This window comes from Monodon monoceros, unplaced genomic scaffold (genome assembly GCF_005190385.1).
Source record: "Monodon monoceros isolate NGI ecotype Baffin Bay Population unplaced genomic scaffold, NGI_Narwhal_1 Super_Scaffold_9, whole genome shotgun sequence".
NCBI classification, from domain to species: domain Eukaryota; kingdom Metazoa; phylum Chordata; class Mammalia; order Artiodactyla; family Monodontidae; genus Monodon; species Monodon monoceros.
Window position 1 is genome coordinate 29777680 of NW_021703786.1, and position 18520 is coordinate 29796199.

The 18520-nt window shown below is 51.7% G+C and overlaps 1 protein-coding gene across 10 annotated transcripts in view; it reads left to right on the forward strand.

The window, feature by feature from the left end:
* The window catches only part of RNF157 (ring finger protein 157), an 82168-nt gene that overhangs the window by 58587 nt on the left and 5061 nt on the right, over positions 1 to 18520 (forward strand). For 4 of the 10 annotated variants that reach the window (XR_003791866.1, XR_003791867.1, XR_003791865.1 and 1 more), the window contains exons 5-18: positions 433 to 550; positions 986 to 1052; positions 1358 to 1401; positions 1988 to 2035; positions 3954 to 4025; positions 4523 to 4682; positions 4818 to 4930; positions 7052 to 7290; positions 8021 to 8129; positions 10409 to 10520; positions 10996 to 11168; positions 11455 to 11526; positions 12382 to 12430; positions 14521 to 14631. Coding sequence is in view for 6 of the 10 variants with exons in the window: in XM_029211091.1 (XP_029066924.1) it covers positions 433 to 550; positions 986 to 1052; positions 1358 to 1401; positions 1988 to 2035; positions 3954 to 4025; positions 4523 to 4682; positions 4818 to 4930; positions 7052 to 7290; positions 8021 to 8129; positions 10409 to 10520; positions 10996 to 11168; positions 11455 to 11526; positions 12382 to 12430; positions 14521 to 14631 (1487 nt within the window). In the remaining 4 variants the exon portion in view is untranslated. Of the gene's footprint in view, positions 1 to 432; positions 551 to 985; positions 1053 to 1357; positions 1402 to 1987; positions 2036 to 3953; positions 4026 to 4522; positions 4683 to 4817; positions 4931 to 7051; positions 7291 to 8020; positions 8130 to 10408; positions 10521 to 10995; positions 11169 to 11454; positions 11527 to 12381; positions 12597 to 12681; positions 13105 to 14520; positions 16352 to 18520 lie in introns of those variants that run through there. The other 6 variants (XR_003791868.1, XM_029211090.1, XM_029211094.1 and 3 more) reach the window with 6 other exon arrangements.

The window sequence follows — 18520 nt, forward strand, 5'->3', positions numbered from 1 at the left end:
AGGGGAGCCACGTCCTTCCTAGACAGGTTAGGGTCTGTGCCTGACGTGCTCACCTGTGGAGGAAAACATTCTTTTTCTACACCCAGGTGAGAGCTGGTTGCTGAATTTGGATTTTCTTCTACACAGCCTTACTTTTTCACCTTTCCCCTTCAAACTGTGTCATCTTGGTACAGTGACAGATAGCAGCATAGTCCTTCAGGTCATCATGATGCTGTTAAAAATCTATTAAGCTACCTTTCTGTGGATATGTGGGTTGAATAGATAACTTTAATAGCATTACCAAGCAAGGGCAAAGGAAAGAGATTATAAAGAAGATCTTTTCTTCTCTTTTCTCTTCCACTCTCTACTGAGAACCTGTTGATAACTGAGAACAGGCATGAGACAGAGGAAACTGTCAGTAACTTTTGCTTTGCTTCCCACTTTGATCAACAGCTACATCCCCAAAGACAACAGCCTGCAGTCAGAGACGGTACACTACAAGCGTGGAGTGTGCCAGCAGTTCTGCCTGCCCTCCCACACCGTGGACCCCTCCGAGTGGGCTGAAGAGGAGGTGAGCTGCCGGCTGGCGGAGGGGCCCGGCCACTGGGAGAAAGTGCAGGGCAGGTTCTGCCCACAGACCCACAGGGCGTGGGAGCTACTCAGGACCCTGGCCAGCAGCAAAGGATGGGCCCGGGTACTCGAAGGCCATGCTCCCCTTCAGCCTTGTAACGTCTTCATGCCCAGAGTAGCCCATTAACCCAGGATATTTTGAGAAAGCCGTGCCCAAAGGAAAGACCTGCAGGTTAGAAGCCTTTACATCTAGGGGATTTTTTACAAAGAGACTGGTGGCCTTCAATTCCACGGACTTAGGTAGTTAACCAGGTTGATGGAAGAGGTGCAGAGATGAGGTTCAGGCTTCCTGACGAGACCTCCCTTTTCTGATGGATTACTGTGCCCTTTAAGTGTGTTAAGTCCCTTTTGTTTTTTCTTTTTCCTTTTCTTTCAGCTTGGCTTTGACCTGGACAGAGAGGTTTACCCGTTAGTGGTCCATGCTGTGGTGGATGAAGGAGATGGTACGGGTGCTTCCTGTCTTCTTGGGCTGCACACGTGCCCGTATGTAGCGTGCAGGCCTGGCAGCGGCTGCGGCCTCAGAACAGCACGCCTCCCCCGTGGGTATCAGGCAGTTCCCACATCCCCACGCACTCTTGCTCCCACGCTTCTCGGGCACCGAGAGTCCTACTGGGTGACGTAACCTGCCCCTTCCCGTGACAGCCAGAGGGTTCGTGTTGCCAGACTGTGGGACCCGGGGAAGGTGAGTGGAATCGAGGTGTGTTGTGGGCTTTCTTCTTCTTCATCCACGTGCCTTTATTTGTTTCAGAGTATTTTGGCCATTGCCACGTCCTGCTGGGCACTTTTGAAAAGGTCAGTGGGTAATGTTACAGGGCCTCACTTTGGTACATGTTGCTCTGTCTTTCCTGTGAGGACACGTGGAGCCCTGTTCGCTGGCTGCCTGGGCTCGGAGGCTGCGCAGGGAGCTGGGGGAAGCACCACACCGGGGGCTACGCCACCAACTGGCTGCATGACCTTCAGCTCCTTAGGCCTTGTTTCCTCTTCTTTTTTTTTAATATTTATTTATTGGCTGCGTCGGGTCTTATTTATGGCACTCAGGATCTTCATTGTGCTGCCAGGGCTTCTCTCTAGTTGTAGTGCATGGGCTCAGTAGTTGCGGCGCTCGGGCTTAGTTGCCCCACGGCATGTGGGATCTTAGTTCCCTGACCAATTCTTAACCACTGGACCACCAGGGAAGTCCATCATTTCCTCTTCTTAAAGAAGAAGGGCTAGACTATGTGCTTGAAGACCCTTCCCGCATTAGGAGTCTGTCATTCCACACTGGCAGGGCGGGGGGTGGGGGCTGGGGGGGCCTCCAGGAGGTGTGTAATTGAGAGAAGTAACAAAAGAACAGCTGATCCTCGTTGCCCTCCTTCATAACTGTGTATTTTCCCTCCAGCACACAGATGGGACTTTCTGTGTCAAGCCCCTCAAACAGAAACAAGTAGTAAGTATTCGAGGGCCAGGGACTGTTGGTGTACCCCCTTCTCTCTCTCCACTCTTTTGCTAAAGCACTCTTCTTTCCCTTCCACCACCACCCCCCTTTTTTTAAATCAAAGAAGAAAAGCAAACAGGGAATGCTTTTCTGTGTTGGAAACTACTTGGGTGGCCTGAAAGGAATACTGATTTTTGATATCTCTGTTGTTCCCCAATTGTTGGTGGTGAGGTAGCCATTATCTGAGCAGGGGACTTTAGAAAATGAAAGGACAAGATTTATCTCCTGACTTTAGGTTTAGGGAGAATGTTTTTATTTAAAATGCCAGGGTGAGAGACATTTCCAGCTAAAGGATAAAAGTATTGGGGTCCAGTTCAAGGCCAATTGGAGCTCTTGGCTTAATTTATCCCAACATTCCTTTTCTCACATTCCAAGTTTGCTGCCCATCCGCCCCCTTCCAGAATGATCAGGCAAGTTATGCATATGTTGCTGGAAGTCCTAACCCCCGCTGTGTGCCAGCACTTTCCTTCCACTCTTGCAGAGGCAGGAGGAGGGTCACGGAAGACAAGGAGGGGAGAGGTGTCAGTGGCATTGCCAAGGGAAGGTGTGTCATCACACAAGGGTGTGGAGCAGTCGGGTGGGGGGCAGGGTAGACCTCGGGTTGAGATGCAAAGAAAGCCGCCACCCCCACCCCCGAAGATGGGTGACAGATATCTGAAATTCTACATCATTCATTCTTTCAGGTATTAAGTGCTCTCCACCCTTAATGAGGTCAATAGTAGTCAGTAATACTTTAGTATGAATTTGTTGATAATGTCCTTTCCAATATAATCACTGTGTTAAAGCAAGTTTTAAGAGAGGCAGAGGAGATAACAGATCCTGAGCCCAGGGTACAGCCTGGAAAGGCCTGGCCTCAGTGAGTTGCCTCATGGGAAGGCCTGGTTCCCCAGGACTCCTGGATGGGATGGAAAGGCTAGGGTAGCTCAAGGGAAATGGTTTATCTCTTCTTCTGTCGCTAGATTGGCATCAGCAACAGCCTTTGTCAGACTGGAGAGCGGGATGCGACATCGGTGACAGGCTGGGCCTTAGGGGCGGGGATAACTGGGACAGGGTGGGGGCAGGGGAGAGGGGTGGGCAGGCGTAAGGAAACAAGGGAGGGGCCAGCTCTGGCACCAACATGGCCCAAGCTAGTGGGAGTCAAACGGGGCACTGAAGTTGAGGTTCTAATGTTTTTTGGTTTTTTGGGGGCGTGTTTTGGCTGTGCTTCGGGGCTTGCCGGATCTTAGTTCCCCGACCAGGGATTGAACCCAGGCCCCCTGGCGGTGAGAACGCTGAGTCCTAACCACTGGACCGCCAGGCAGTTCCCAAAGTTGAGGTTTTAAGGAGCAGGGCCAACAGAGGTCATATTTTGCTGCGTGTTGGAGATGGGGTGGCTCCGTGGCCCTGGAGGGGGCACAATCGGCCCCTCCTTCAAGGTCCTGCTCTCTCTTTGCTTCTGCATTTTCCCCTCTTTTCCTTGCCCATTTCTTCTCTTTCTTTCCCATTCACATTGCTTCCCGTTTGTAATGTCTAAACTTAGCTTTTATTATTACATAGCCAATGCTTCTGACACGTGGTCTTCCTTTTCCTAGTTTCCGCCTTCCTTGACTGTCCGTTATAGCGACCTGCAGTACGAGTGTTACTGTTGTATTTGCGCACGTTCCCTATTGGGCATAAGGGCGGGTGAATGAAGCATTTGATTTCCGTTCCCCTCCCAGAGAGAACACATGAGTAAATAAGAGCCTCCTTTACTCTTCTAGGCCTTTGATTTTTTTCATTGTGAATCAGTAGTCCTTGGTTACCGAAGGAGGTTGGGGGGTGGGGGGTGAGTTCCCACTCATCTCTCGGTAGAACCAGCCTCTGCCCTTGAACTTTTCCATTGGCTCTTCAGGTGGATGGGGTCAGCTACCTCCTTCAGGAGATCTATGGAATTGAAAACAAGTACAACACGCAAGAGTGTAAGGCAAGTTCCCTCCGCAGTTCTGAATGTACTCTTCCCAGGAGGCAGAGTGAGAACTTCTCTGATCCTGCCAGGATCTGGGAACTTAGCATGCCAAGCTCTGGAATCCACTTGGTCCTAGAAGGGTATTCCTTCTTCCTCGTTTCAGATGTTTAGACTTATATAACGTTGGAAATGAGAATATAGGCTGGTTCGGATCGGTTCTTCGGCAGGGCTCTGCTCACTCAGTTCATTGCTCCCCACTTCCCTGGGTGGCCTCCTGGGCCCCTTCAGCTCCGACTTTCAGACAGGACCAAATCTCAGCCTCCGAGGACGAGCTTGAGACAAACAGTTGCCAGAAGAAGTGAAACTGAGTGTGTGCCAGTGCACTTGGTAAACTCCCAAGTTCAACGTAGTTCACCAAGTGCATTGTCTCAGCTCTGCAGGCAGGCTGCCTTCGAAAGAAGGTATGTGACGTGAGGGTCTTTGTGACACTGGCTCAATTTCTGTCCCCCGGCCAGGTGGCTGACGATGAAGTGAGTGACAACAGTGCCGAGTGTGTGGTGTGTCTCTCAGACGTGCGGGACACCTTGATTCTGCCCTGTCGTCACCTCTGCCTGTGTAACACCTGCGCCGACACCCTGCGCTACCAGGCCAACAACTGCCCCATCTGCCGACTGCGTAAGCCCCGGAGGCCCTGCTGGGTCCCCGAGGTCAGCCCTCGGGGGGGAGAAGGGGTCGTGGCTTCTGTGCGGGCTCTTGTCCGTCCTGACTCCTGCATCACCGTGTCCTGATGGCCTGTTTTCTTCTTCACAGCCTTCCGGGCACTGCTTCAGATCAGAGCCATGAGGAAGAAACTGGGCCCTCTGTCCCCAACCAGCTTTAACCCCATCCTCTCATCCCAGACATCCGACTCAGAAGAGCATTCAGTAAGTTGGGCTTTTTTCACCTTTTGTCCTTCTTCACGTGACTTTGTGGCAAGTAATTAAACCTTGGCATTCTGAAGTACTGAGTAAGCTGGCCGAGATCATGTTGTGTTAAAAACCAGCCAATAGTGCAGTGGAAAATGAGGTTCTGATCATTAAAAGCTCCCCTTTCCACGTTGGGGACTCAGCGTCCAGTTAACATTTAGCATCCCTAGAGCTGTCAGCTTGCTGTTTCACTCCAGTGTCCGGGCGGATGGGGGTGGGGATGGGGTCCAGCTCTGGAACGCCCCCAAGCAGAAACAAGGGGATGATTGTTTGGGATTTAGATACAATTTACCATTTTTATCTGAATCCTCCGAGAAGGTAACTGTTTTTCTTTGTCTTATTTCGTGGCTTCAGGGACTGGGAGCCACGTAGATGAAATAATTCACCTCTGTCTCGTGGTGTAAGTGATGGTGTCAAGCCTCCACGCTTTGTAGTTATAGACCAGAAGGTCTTTTTTTTTTTTTTTTTAACATCTTTATTGGGGTATAATTGCTTTACAATGGTGTGTTAGTTTCTGCTTTATAACAAAGTGAATCAGTTATACATATACATATGTTCCCATCAGAAGGTCTTGTCTTTAGGTTAACACGCTAGTGGAAGAGATTAATTACCAATTATTCACTAAATGGTATTGGAATGATTAGGTAGTGCTTTAGGGAGGAACAATGAGTTTAGCACTTCAGTTCTTACCAGATAACAAATTCCAGGCGGAGTAACTAGTTAACTGCACTAAAAACAGAGCAAGCCAAACATTAAAAACCTAGAATAAATTATAGATGATTCTTTAGTTGACTATGGATGGGAGAGGGCTCTCTAAGCTTGAAAACAATGGAATGCTACCAAAAAAAGAACCTGTAGATTTTTTTTTTTTTTTGGCCACGCCGCGCAGCATGTGGGATCTTAGTTCCCCAACCAGAAATCAAACCCGCACCCCCTGCAGTGGAAGTGCAGAGTCTTAACCACTGGACCGCCAGGGAAGTCCCGAACATGTAGATTTTATCACATAAAAATTTTTTTTTTTAGATGTGTAAAAGATGACCAAAGTTAAAACCAAACAGCAAATCATCTAAAGAAAAAAAATGTACTCACAACATTTGCATCAGAGGAAAGGCTAGTATCTTTACCATAACTCACTTGAATGAAATAGTAGATAAATGGGCAAAGGATACATAAAAAATTTCTCAGAAGAGGAAACATAGCTGGTCAACAGTCATTTTTTAAAAAGTCAACCACGTTAAAAATCAACAACATGCAAATTAAGATGAGAGACCATTTTTCACCTTTCACCTTTAAAAACTTCCTTTTTTAAAGATACCCCATGCTGGCCGAGAAGCAATTAAAACAGGTAGTCTGTACTGCCTGTAAGGGTATAACTAGAAAGATCACTGAAAATAAACAAAACAGCGGTATATATTAAGAGCCTTAAAAACATTTGTACTTGGTAATCTAAGGTCTTAGAATTTAATACCCAGAAAATGATCTGAGAAAAAGAGATTTATGCACGATGGATGAACAGATGTTCATCAAAGTGTTGTTTACAGTAGGAAATGGACACAGCTAAATAGCCAACACCAATGGAAGAGTAAGGAAATGTATGGTATCTATGAAAAGGGATGCATGTGAAGGAAAATATTTATGTTCTGTGAGGTAAGCGGGGTATAAAATGATCATTAACACATTGATTACAACTGTGTAAACAGTACAGAGGAAAAAACATTGGAAGAAAATAACACCAGAATGCTAACAAAAGTTATCACTTTGGGTGATTTGATGGTTGATGACTTTTTTCCTTCTTTCCACTTTTATGTATTTTCCAAATTTCCTGTAATGAACATATATTTCTACCGTAATCGGAAAAAATAAACAGTATTAAGAAGAAGTTCATCAGTAAGCAGCGTCAAGGAACACGCGGTTCTCTGAGAAATTATCTTTCTTCTGCTTCTAATACAGCTTTCCTTTGCCAGAGCCCCAGACTAGATGTAAAAGAAAGCGTTTTTCCAATGCAGAGGAAGGAACACGCTCATACCATAAAACGAAGAGTATTTAATTAATTTCCCAACCTGTCTCTGATTCCCCTAGTCCTCAGAGAACATTCCACCGGGTTATGAAGTGGTATCTCTTCTGGAGGCCCTCAATGGGCCCCTTACCGCATCCCCAGCAGTCCCCCCACTCCACGTGCTTGGAGACAGACACCTCTCGGGAATGCTGCCTTCCTACGGCAGTGACGGCCACCTGCCTCCTGTCCGGACGCTCTCCCCCCTCGACCGCCTGTCCGACTGCAGCAGCCCAGGACTCAAGCTCAGAAACAGTCTCTCCAAGTGAGTAGCCAGCATGCAGTAGTGTTGGCCCTGGGGTCTTTGATGAGGTGCTTTCAATCCATCTTTCACCTCCTCGGTGCTGGCTCGAGTCCCAAGTCCCAGGGCAGTGTAGACCCTCTGGGCTGTTCCCAGAGCTGCTCATTGCACTGAAGACCTGGGCTAGCACCTGAGGGGTAGTTATCCCATCCCTTGGGAGAGGAAAATAAGATGGTACATGGGTACTTAGGAGGATCCAGACGGACGAACCTCTCATGGGTTCTGTTGTGGGAGGAGAGTATGGAGTATAGGGACGATGACAGCGTTAGGGTCATTCAGGCCCCTGGGAGCATCACTTAGTCTGAGGACCGAAGGGACCTTGTGATCTGTGTTTCTTAGGCGTTTACATCCAACTAGGAGCAAGTCATAATAAGCTTCCGCGGCAGAGGAAAGGAGGGTATTTTACACATGAAAATATTGAAACCCTAAACATGTCAGTGGTTTTCGCCCAGTTCAGACACAATTGTTTGAAAGAGCTAAAGGTAAAACTCCGATTTTCCGACGCCCAGAAGAGGTCTCAGACCCTCTGGTGCCCTTTCTCACGTCCCTGCTCCCTCCTTCCTAAGATTTAGGTTCCCTTCGGTTCCCCTCAGGGCCCTCTTCTCCCTGTGACGTCTGGTTAATGGGAGTGCAGGCGAGTTCTGTTCTTTAAGGGGCGTTGGCTGCAGCTGCTTCTCCCTCCCGGCTTATGCAGGTCCATCTCCCAGAATTCTTCTGTGCTGCACGAAGAGGAAGATGAGCGTTCATGCAGCGAATCCGAGACGCCCCTGTCTCAGAGACTGTCAGCCCAGCATCTCAGAGAGGTGATGTGCAGTGTCCTTCCTTGTTTGGTTTCGGACTCCAGGTGCTCTCCTTCCTGCCTGCTGGCCTCTTCCGGCCCGTCTGCTCTCATTCATTCATCAAACGCCTTTTGAACACTCTCTGAGACAGCAGCAAAGGTGTCACCAGACTCAGGCTTTTACCAGTGTACAGGGCCTGTGTTACTGACCAGGCACGATCCTTTATGCTGAAGACAGCAGCAGTGGGGACACACAAAAGTCCTGCCCTCCTGGCCGCTTACAGGCTTCGTGGTTGGGGTGGGATGGACACAAAAGACAGTCAGTACAAAACATATGTGTCAGGTGTTACCGGGGATCTGTGTGTCACGTAAGGGTCGGGAGGCTCGCTTTAAAAAGTGGTCCATGGAGCTTCCCTGGTGGCGCAGTGGTTGAGAGTCCACCTGCCGATGCAGGGGACGCAGGTTCATGCCCCGGTCCGGGAGGATCCCACATGCCGCGGAGCAACTGGGTCCGTGAGCCATGGCCGCTGGGCCTGCGCGTCCGGAGCTTGTGCTCCGCAACGGGAGAGGCCACAACAGTGAGAGGCACGCGTACCAAAAAAAAAAAAAAAAGTGGTCCATGGACAAGGGGACTCCCCTGGCAGTCCAGTGGTTAGGACTCCGTGCTTCCACTGCAAGGGATGTGGGTTCGATCCCTGGTTGGGGAACTAAGATCCCACATGCCACGCAGTTGCAGGCAAAAAAAAAGTGGTCCATGGGCAGAGGAGGTGAGATGAACTGGGCAGATGTCTGAGGAGGGCGGGTTCTGGACGCAGGCGCAGCCGGTGGAAAAGCTGGGCGGCTGAGTGGAAGATGGGATACTCTACCCTGTGCGCCTCTACCCTGGCTTTATGTAACAGAGGTCAGCGGGCTGTCGAGCCCACCCCTGGTAAGGCGGTGGGCTAGGTGCAGCGGAGCATAGGAAAAGCGGTCCCTGTCCCATGGTCCAGTAGGAGACAGGACACGTACATGAATAACAACACCACACCTGGCACATAGGTGTTAGTAAGTGTTTGTTGAATGAGTGAATGAATTTTAACCAGAGAAAGGAAGTGCTCCCAAAACAGAGACACTGACGTGCTGTGGAGGATCGCGCTAAGTGGAGGGAGCCAGAAGCAGTGTGATGGCGGGGCAGCGTTTGAGCTGAATGTCAAAATTTCTTAGACACGAAGAGACAGGTGAGAGAAACATTCCTGGCGGCAGGGACAGTACACGTGAAGCACAGAGCAGAAGTGGGGGCCCTGAGCAGGCCAGTGGTCCAGTGGGAACGTGGCTTCACGAGGGCCCACCTGGCGGAGGTGTGCAGACTGGATTAGGCAGGAGACAGACCAAGCCAGGCAGGAGGGTTGCCTGAACCAAGGTTTGTTTTTTTTTTTTAATTTATTTATTTAATTTATTTATTTTGGCTGCGCTGGGTCTCCGTTGCTGCACGCGGGCTTTCTCTAGTTGTGGCGAGCGGGGGCTGCTCTTCACTGCGGTGCATGGGCTTCTCATTGTGGCGGCTTCTCTTGTTGCGGAGCACGGGCTCTGGGCACGCAGGCTTCAGTAGTTGTGGCACGCGGGCTCAGTAGTTGTGGCTCACGGGCCTAGTTGCTCTGCGGCATGTGGGATCTTCCCAGACCAGGGCTCGAACCCGTATCCCCTGCATTGGTAGGCGGATTCTTAACCACTGCACCACCAGGGAAGCCCATAAACCAAGGTTTTAAGAAAAGAAGACCTGGAAGAGAGAACACAGGCTGTAGAGAGAGAATCAGTAGGCCTTTGCATCTGCCCTGGGGTGCACGGAGGTTACGAGCCCAGGTGACTGATGGGGGTGCTGGGCGCGGGCTGGGGGGCAGGCGGTGTTTGTATTAGATCCATCGAGCTGGAACTAACCCTCCATCCCAGAGGAGAAGCCCAGCAGGTACCGGGGCCTCCGCCGGTTCTGTGCTCTCTCCCTTCAGAAGGAGAGCTGTTTGTAATCCTGGGGAAACCTGGGGTGTTCCCGTGTCACAGCTGCTGGGTGACCTGTGTCACCTGAGCTGCGGTCTTTGTGTGGCTCCAGCAGCTGCTGGGCCTCGGGCAGGATGTGCTTTTGCACACACACCCCCCCGGGAGACAGCCACTCAGGGCCAGGGCTGCATAGAAGTGATGAGAGGAGGAACCGGCCCTCCCTCTGCATGTCGCCTCCTGCCGCCCTGCCCCGATCTCCCCCTCGCCCAGGCCCCCTGCCCTGACCCCTCCCCTCTAACATGTTTGACTGGCGCTTACTTCTTTTCCCCCCAGGAATGTGGCATCACCCCAGAAAGTGAGAACCTGACCTTGTCATCGTCAGGAGCTATTGACCAGTCGTCCTGCACGGGGACGCCTCTCTCCTCCACGATTTCCTCCCCAGAAGGTACGCGATGGTGGGCGGGAGCAACTGCAGGTCCTTCCCCGTCAGCCGAGTCCGTAGTGCTTCTAATATTTCCTCCCGGATGGACTGGGGAGCAGCAAATTAATACCTAAGCAGCAGACAGAACAGGCCCCGGCTTGAGAGGAAGTGAGACTCACTCTCTTGCAATGAGAGGGCGGTCTAGCGGCTGAGCTGGGGGAGAAGCAGGTAGCTCACTCCCAGTCCTGCTGTCGTAAGGTTTTCTTTAACATTATGACAGGGAAAAGCAAATCCCTCATCCCTGAGGTTGATTTTGGAGCTCTAAAACGTAAAGGAGCCAAACCTTGGAAAACCTTCCACCTAAACCCTATTTGGTGAGGGCAAGGCCAGGCCGCTGGCGTCCTCACTGCCTGGGTGCAGCGAGAGAGCTCTGCCCCCAGTCCTCTCACAGCAGCCGGGCCTGACCTCCGTGTCCTTCCTCCAACTCCTGTCTCCAAAGACCCTGCCAGCAGCAGTCTGGCCCAGTCGGTCATGTCCATGGTGTCCTCCCAGATCAGCACCGACACCGTCTCCTCCATGTCCGGCTCCTACGTCGCCCCTGGCACGGAAGAGGACGGGGAGGCTCTCCCCTGCCCCCGGGCCTCCAGCAGGACCCCCTCAGAGGAAGGAGAGGTAAGAGAGGAGCATGGGCTCGCCCTCGCCGCTCTGCTCTGCTCTGTACTCGAGTCCCAAGGAGCTCAGTCCAGGGCCTGCCAGGGAGATCGGCAAAGCCCCCCAGTGCTCGGGAGGGGAGCCCCGGAAAACAGGGTACCGTGTCGTTGAATCAAAGACTCCCTCAGATGTGATCTTCCGTGTGGCACCACTTCTGTCCTGAGGACCTGGTTTGGGTTTGCTGCCAGGCGAGCTGGGTAGGAGAGCCGGTGGCATCTGCACCTTGACTTTTGTCGCTCCTTTGCAGGTGACACCAGCGGCGTCTCCAGACTGCAACTTCGCGGGCCTCGCCGCCGCCGCCGAAGAGCAGGATGCAGAGGTGAGAGCAAGGTGGACGCTGGTGCCCCCTCCCCTGTCAGAGGGACTGCCGGTGCTGGCAGCGGATGCAGATAGGATGGGGGCCGTTCTGGAGGAAGCCTTCCAAGGGGGTGCACTTGGATCTGTTAGAGGCATGGTGCAGAGCAGAGGGACTGTCCGATTAGCAGAGGGCGCTGATCTCAGCGTAGTAGGCGTGGGGTGAGTTCTAGTGGGAAGTCTTCCAGGCCAGACCCTTGAGAGTGTGTTTGCCCTCCAATTCACTTAGTATTTACCTGGGACAGGCATCTCACATCTTCCTGGCACTGGGGGACACAAAGACCGAGTGACATGGCTTTTGCCTGCCCACCCCCCACCAGTCCACCCATCCCGGAGCTCCGTCTGATGGAGGAATCAGAGTTATAACTCAGCGTGAGAAGTGCTCTGACGGAGGTGTGGCCGAAGTATATGGAACGCCCAGCTCACAGTGGGGACTCTACAACTTTCTCTTGAGCCAGGTGTTCTCAAAGGAGTATCTGGATAGGGTTGGGGATCCTAAAGGATTTCTGAAAGTTTTATGATCTCACGGTTTGCTTTTTCATTTGACAACTTTTATTTCCACCTGAGAGAAACAGTGTGAGCTAAACTATGACCGAGGGTATTCCTGACAGTCCTAGGGTCCCTCTGTAACGTGCCTCAGACCTGGTCCCTACAGGCCGATCCTGCCTCGCCAAACAAAATGCCCCTCTGCTGGGCCTCCCAGCCATCTCACACGGACAGGAATGTATAGACACCATGAGGGTGATTAGTTCTGTCTTCTGACAATCAATAGACTCATTTCACTGCTTTCTGGACTCATAGTGCCTTCCTTCTGTCCTAGGGAAATGATGTTCTAGAAGAAGAGGACGGATCACCCACACAAGAAGACGGTAAAAGACCTGGTCTTTTGCTCCCTTTTATTATATTTCTTTCCCGGGTATTGTCTAAAGGGTACAGAAAGGGGCCCTGGTGTGACTTGGTGGCACTGCTCAAGGGTGTGGCTTTGGGGCAAGGTTGTCTTCTTGATGGAATATCAAAGCGAGCAGGGTATCTGAGGACCTCAGCACCCTTCCCGGCTCTCTCTGGGCCTCTGAGCCAAGGCTACAGAAGGTACATGTAATTCTCCATTTACGTTGAGTAGGTCCTGAGGCTTCTTGGGCAACTCCCATCACCTTCCTTCCTGCTTCAGCTTCTCAGCTGAGTCTCACAGAACTGCTCTAGCAGCCCCAAAGTTCAGCTGCAGCAGGAGAACAGCTTCCTCCCCTTGGGGGAACCGACTGTTAGGCAGTAGGTTGTCCTGCCTTAGTGAAGAAAACGGCTGATGTTACAGTAGCAGAAGGATCACAGCCCTGGCGGCACAGCGAAGGTGAGGTGAAGAGACGTTAGCAGCTCAACGTAGACTAGTGTTTGTAGGCCACTGGAACGATTCTCTTTACCATCATTCAGGCCTCAAGTACATATTTTTTAAAAATTGGAATAGTTGGTTTACAATGTTGTGTTAGTTTCAGGTGAACAGCAAAGTGAATCAATTATACATATACGTACATCCACTCTTTTTTAGATTCTTTTCCCATATAGGCCATTACAGGGTATTGAGTAGAGTCCCCTGTGCTCTACAGTAGGTCCTTAATAGTTATCTATTTTATATATAGTGGTGTGTATATGTCAATCCCAATCTCCCAATTTATCCCTCCCCTCCCTTCTCCCCCCCATAACCGTAAGTTTGTTTTCTACATCTGTGACTCTATTTCTGTTTTGTAAATAAGGTCAATTATATCTTCAGTCGGAAGAACTTTGTTTCTAGTAAGCCGAGAAGCGAAGGAACGACCTACATATAGAGCAAGGAAGCAGGGGGGGCGGGCTGGGAATCCCACCTGGGAGTGCAGGACCAGGCGTCCCAGGAACCGGTGTCTCTTCCCTCTGCTCCTCTGAGGTGCCTCCGCAGAAGGGCAACCTCCAGAGCAGACCTGGATCCCAGCCTGGATGCAGATGGCATGCTAGTCGCTTCTGCTTTGGCCCTGGCAGTTGCTTGGGGGGCGGTGTGGTGTGCAGGGGTACGCATGCACACTTGACCACTCTCGCCTGGCCAAGGAGTGCCGGAGGAGGGGTGGTCGCCCAGGCTGTGCCTCTGCCGCACGCGTGCGCCAGCCAAGCCGGGGTTGGGCGCCGCCTCCCCTCGGTTGATGTCTTCAGGGCTCAAGGCTCCGAGTTCTCCATTGTGATTGTCGCCCCCCCCATAGAATATTTGCTTCTAAAAGGCACAGGGCAGTACGTGGTTTCCACCTGACATTCCATACGTGGTTTCCCCCTGACATGCCATACGCAGTAGATGTATGTTTCTTCCTCTCCCTTTCACCAAGGAAACAAAGCGGTGTGGGGGGGCTTGAAAAAATAACATCTAAAACTGTCCGCTTCCCATCTTACACGACTGTAGGTTTCTGGTCAGCCCCTTAAAACATACTCAGAAGAGCAAATTAAGTCTCAAAGAAAATAAATCATAATTTTGCGAACGAAGCGATTCTTTGATTTGAGGTGCAAAATTATGGAACCAAAGAGCTTTAATTGCCGTTTTATGTATTAGTCATTTCGCAGAGTCTTGTGGTCATAAACACACCCCACGTCCACCAACAGACACAGGCCGGAGCCAGGGTCGCTTCCCCCGTGGCTCTCCTAGCTCTTCCAGCCTGGCTTAGCTCTGCTCTGGGCCCGGGTCTGCGTGTCCAAATCCCACAGACCTCCCCAGGGTCTGATTTCCCAGGAACGAAGGCTGGAAAGGGGCCAGTTAAGGAAACAGAGCGAGAACACAAACATACCCACACAGTTTCCTTTATTGTCCACTCTTTACCCACTTAATTATTGTCTTTTATTTAACATATGATTTGATTTTTTTTGTCTCCATCCTTAAGATTTTTATTTTAAGGACAGCAAAGCAGAGAAAAACACAGCCAGGCCCTCTCTAACTGCCTTAACTCCGTTACAGGCCAGAGGACATTCGCATTTCTAGGTATGGAGTGTGACAATAACAATGACTTTGACATCGCCAGCGTGAAAGCACTGGACAATAAGCTGTGCTCTGAGGTCTGCTTACCCGGTGAGTGGCAGTCTGCTGAACATGAACTTGGTGGGAGACGCTCCCCTGCTCGCACCCCTGCTCTCACCCTGGGACACCCATCTCCTGCCCTACAGTTCCTGCAAGAAGGCATGGGCTTTGCTAAGATGCTGGGAGCCAGTTGCTGAAAGGAAGTGAGGCGGCCTCGGGAGAGTCCTTGGGCAAAAAGCGACTCTGCTCTAAGCGAGACTATTTGGGCATGAAGAAAGGCGCAAAAATCCCTCCAAATCCTTCCGATTTGGCCTGACCGTGCCCCCTCCATCATGATCTTGCAGATGCCATGGCAGGGGGCCTGGTCTTGTTTCCATCAACAGGCAGTTTAAGGCAGACACGGCCTCTGTGAGAAGGTCTTGGAAAGAGAGCCTGAGCCCTTGAAAAGGGAACCTGTAGCTCCTCAGAGGAGAGTGTTTAGTTAGGATCAGAGAGGAATTTCAAAGCCAGCGTTTTATAGACTAGCTCTGTGACCCAGTGAGCCCTGGGCTACCAGTTGCCTTGTGCTCCCTAGATTTGGATCCCAATGGAATGATCAGGGGTCGAGGGTGACTCTTCTCCCTGGAGCCCTAACTCTATAAATTCAATCAGGGCTGTCAACGTGCTCCATATTCCTTCTCATGACAGTAAACTGAATCTGGGATGAGTTCTCAGGAGGAGCCCACCTGTCAGTCACACGCTGGGCACTGATGTCCCTCTGCTCCGTGCTCACCAAGGGCTCCACCAACCATGGCTCTAAAGCCACGTCTTGCCCAGTGGACTAGGTCGAAATTGCCCCTCCTGGGTTCACGGCAGAGACTGCCTTCATTTTGCGTGGTTTGTAATCTCTTAAACATGCCCTGGACATGTTTAAGCTTCAGGACAGCCACGTCTCGTCGTGGGTCCAGTGCTTTACTCTCTTGGCGACGTGGCTACAGGCGCTGGAGGGACACAAACTCCTGTGGTTGCCACTCTCCATCAGCTTGCAAAAGACCCAGGTCCTCACCCCTCTGGCCCCATGTAGGCTTGTGGTGGAGGAAGCCGTAATCCCCGGAGACGCCTCCCACAGCCTTCCCAAGGGCTCTCCGGTCCCTTCCCACTTAGCGTTGACCCAGCCAGGCCTGGGCCAGAGCGGCTGAGGTCCAGGGTACACTTCACTTCCTGCCTTCCCACTCTTTACCTGGCTTCTGTCTGTCCATTTGTTTCTCATGTCTTTTTGCCAAATGTACGTCTGTCTGTCCAGTTTGTTTATTTTGAAACTCATTTATGTTATCCAGACTTCGTGTGAAAGTTCGTGTTCACCCACACCCAACCCCAAGCTTGCTGGGCGTGCGCACATCCGAGGGGCTCTCGCTGAGGCTTCCATTCCTAACTGGCAAGAGCCTGTATTTTAATATGCTGAAATTTTCCAGGAAAAAGAAATATTTGTGAGAATAGATGAATCCCTGTTCCACAAAAGCGGGAATGCTTCTGTGGCGAAGGTTACAGGCAGGATTTGTCTTGGTCACTAGTTGGGGAAGATGACATCTCTGCCCTCTCTCCGCCCTGTGTCTGTGGCAGCTGTGCCGGCCAGCCACTCACTGGGCTTCAAGAGAGGAATCTAGGCTCCTGCCTCCCCCCAGCGGCTCCCCACCAACCCCCGTTTTTTGGCAGAGAGAGCTACTGGGATTGTTTCAGCCACCCATGCTGGTGGAAGCTGACCCCAGGCATCTGCTTCCTCCTGTCCCTAACTCCCCAGGCCTCTGCTTCCTCCTGTCCCTAACTCCTTCTGGCCAAGCTGCTGGTGGATGTTTATTCCACTCTGGGATTGCAGCAGGGGAGTGAGACCTGGAAGGAAGACAGTGCCTGGTCTTCCTTACGGTGATCTCGGGAGCCAGCCATTCTCAGATTAAACTGGCTTCACCCTTCAGGCCAGACGTGAAACCCAATGACGGTGGCGGCTGCCGGGAGAGGGACTTGAGGGTCACATCGTAGCCTCACCCCGAGGTCTCAAGGGCTCTTACGGGAGAAGGAAGTGCATCTGCTCTCTTGGTAAAATGTTTCTCGGGTTCTGCTGTTAGCATCACACTGGTAGCAAAGTGCTGGGGAACTCTCTGGAAGCATCTGTCGGGTTAATGACAGGAGTATCCACTTTGGTAGGTCCCGTGGAATCAACAGGCCTCACCACGCTCAGCTGTAAGTTCAAAGTTCCATCCTATGACTGAGGTGCCTCAGGCTGGCTTGGCCGTCAGGACAGCTTCTCAGGCACTTGGTCCCCCTCTCCACGCTGTTTCCCTCCCCACACGGATACCACTCCCCTCACGGAGCGCCCGCAAGGAGGGAACCCAGGGAGCATCCCATGGTCCACCCTCCCCAGGCCCACACGTGCTCTGCCAGGAGCCCCAGCTGGCGGCAGTGGTGGCTCAGGTCCCCATTCTCGCTGCTCTCGTCACCCTTGTGGGAGTGACGCTGAGAGAGCACCTGTGTCATTCCAGCCCCTCTTCCCCTAAGAAGCCTCTGGGTCTTCTTTGGCCCCAAGACCAAGGGGGGGCGATGGTATGTTCTGAGATTGTTCTGCAAGGTTCTCAAAGGGAGAAAATCTGAGTTGACCATTGTAGGTGGTGAGCCGATTAGAATCGCGAGGCCATGCTAGGTAGACGGGGCTCCGAGGAATCTGATATAGTATCACACAGGCGGCAGGATAGTGGTCAGGGGACCAGTGACAATTCTGTGAAAAGGCTCTGGGGAGTGTGATGGGAAAAAGCAAAGATAATTTGGGTTTATTAGTGGAAATACAAATGTGGTTTTTGTTTTTGTTTTTTTGCGGTACGCGGGCCTCTCACTGTTGCGGCCTCTCCCGTTGCGGAGCACAGGCTCCGGACGCGCAGGCTCAGCGGGCACGGCTCACGGGCCCAGCCGCTCCGCGGCATGTGGGATCTTCCCGGACCAGGGCACGAACCCGCGTCCCCTGCATCGGCAGGCGGACTCTCAACCACTGTGCCACCAGGGAAGCCCGATACAAATGTTTTTAAATGACGGCATTGGACGCGAGTGGGCATACCGATGAAATCTAAAAGTATTTATGGAGGGAATTCCCTGGCAATCCAGTGGTTAGGACTCACCACTTTCACTGCAGTGGCCTGGTTCAATCCCTGGTCGGAGAACTAAGATCCTCCAAGCCACTGCGCAGCCAAAAACAAAACAAACAAAAGTACTTATGGAGACCTGAAATAACCCAAGACTAAGACGCCACTAGGAAGGGTTACGCTTCGCAGATACTAAGGAAAAATCTGAATTAACTTTCTCTTTTCCTGGAGAGAAACTCTACAAGATGGTGGAACTGTTACAGACCTTAAATTTAATTAGTGGCTGGGTAGAGGCAGGAAAGAGCTGTGCGGAATCCCCCTAGATGTGCTCCCCAAATCTGCCTCTAGAGGTCTCTTCACTCCCCCATTTCTGAGCCTGAGGTTGGAATTAAGTGGGAACCACCTTCCTCTACCTCCCGTGAAGGATTTTGAATCTCCAGGCCCCCTTTTCTGGCTGAGAGCTGGACGGAATGGTAGCACTCGCTCAGGAAGTCCTCCTGCGCCTTCCAGGCTTACCTTCTGCATCCAGGACGCGCGGAGCAGCAGGGTTTTGCCGAGGGTCTGGCAGAAGCCTTTTCAGAGGAAAGAGCACCACCGACTGTACCAAGAAGCCGGGAGAACAGAGACTTCAGGTCTGAGTCTTGAGGCTGCTTCAGAAGGAGCCAGTTTTCAGCCCTGGCTCAGAATCTGGACCGGTGGTGTTTGTAGCAAGGACTCATGAATTAAGAGCCAGGCAGTCTAGCAGCCAGTGGTGGTGGCGGCGAGGCTGTGGCAGTGTTTTGATTTGACTGTGTGTGTGTGTGTGTGTGTGTGTGTGTGTGTGTGTGTGTGTGTGT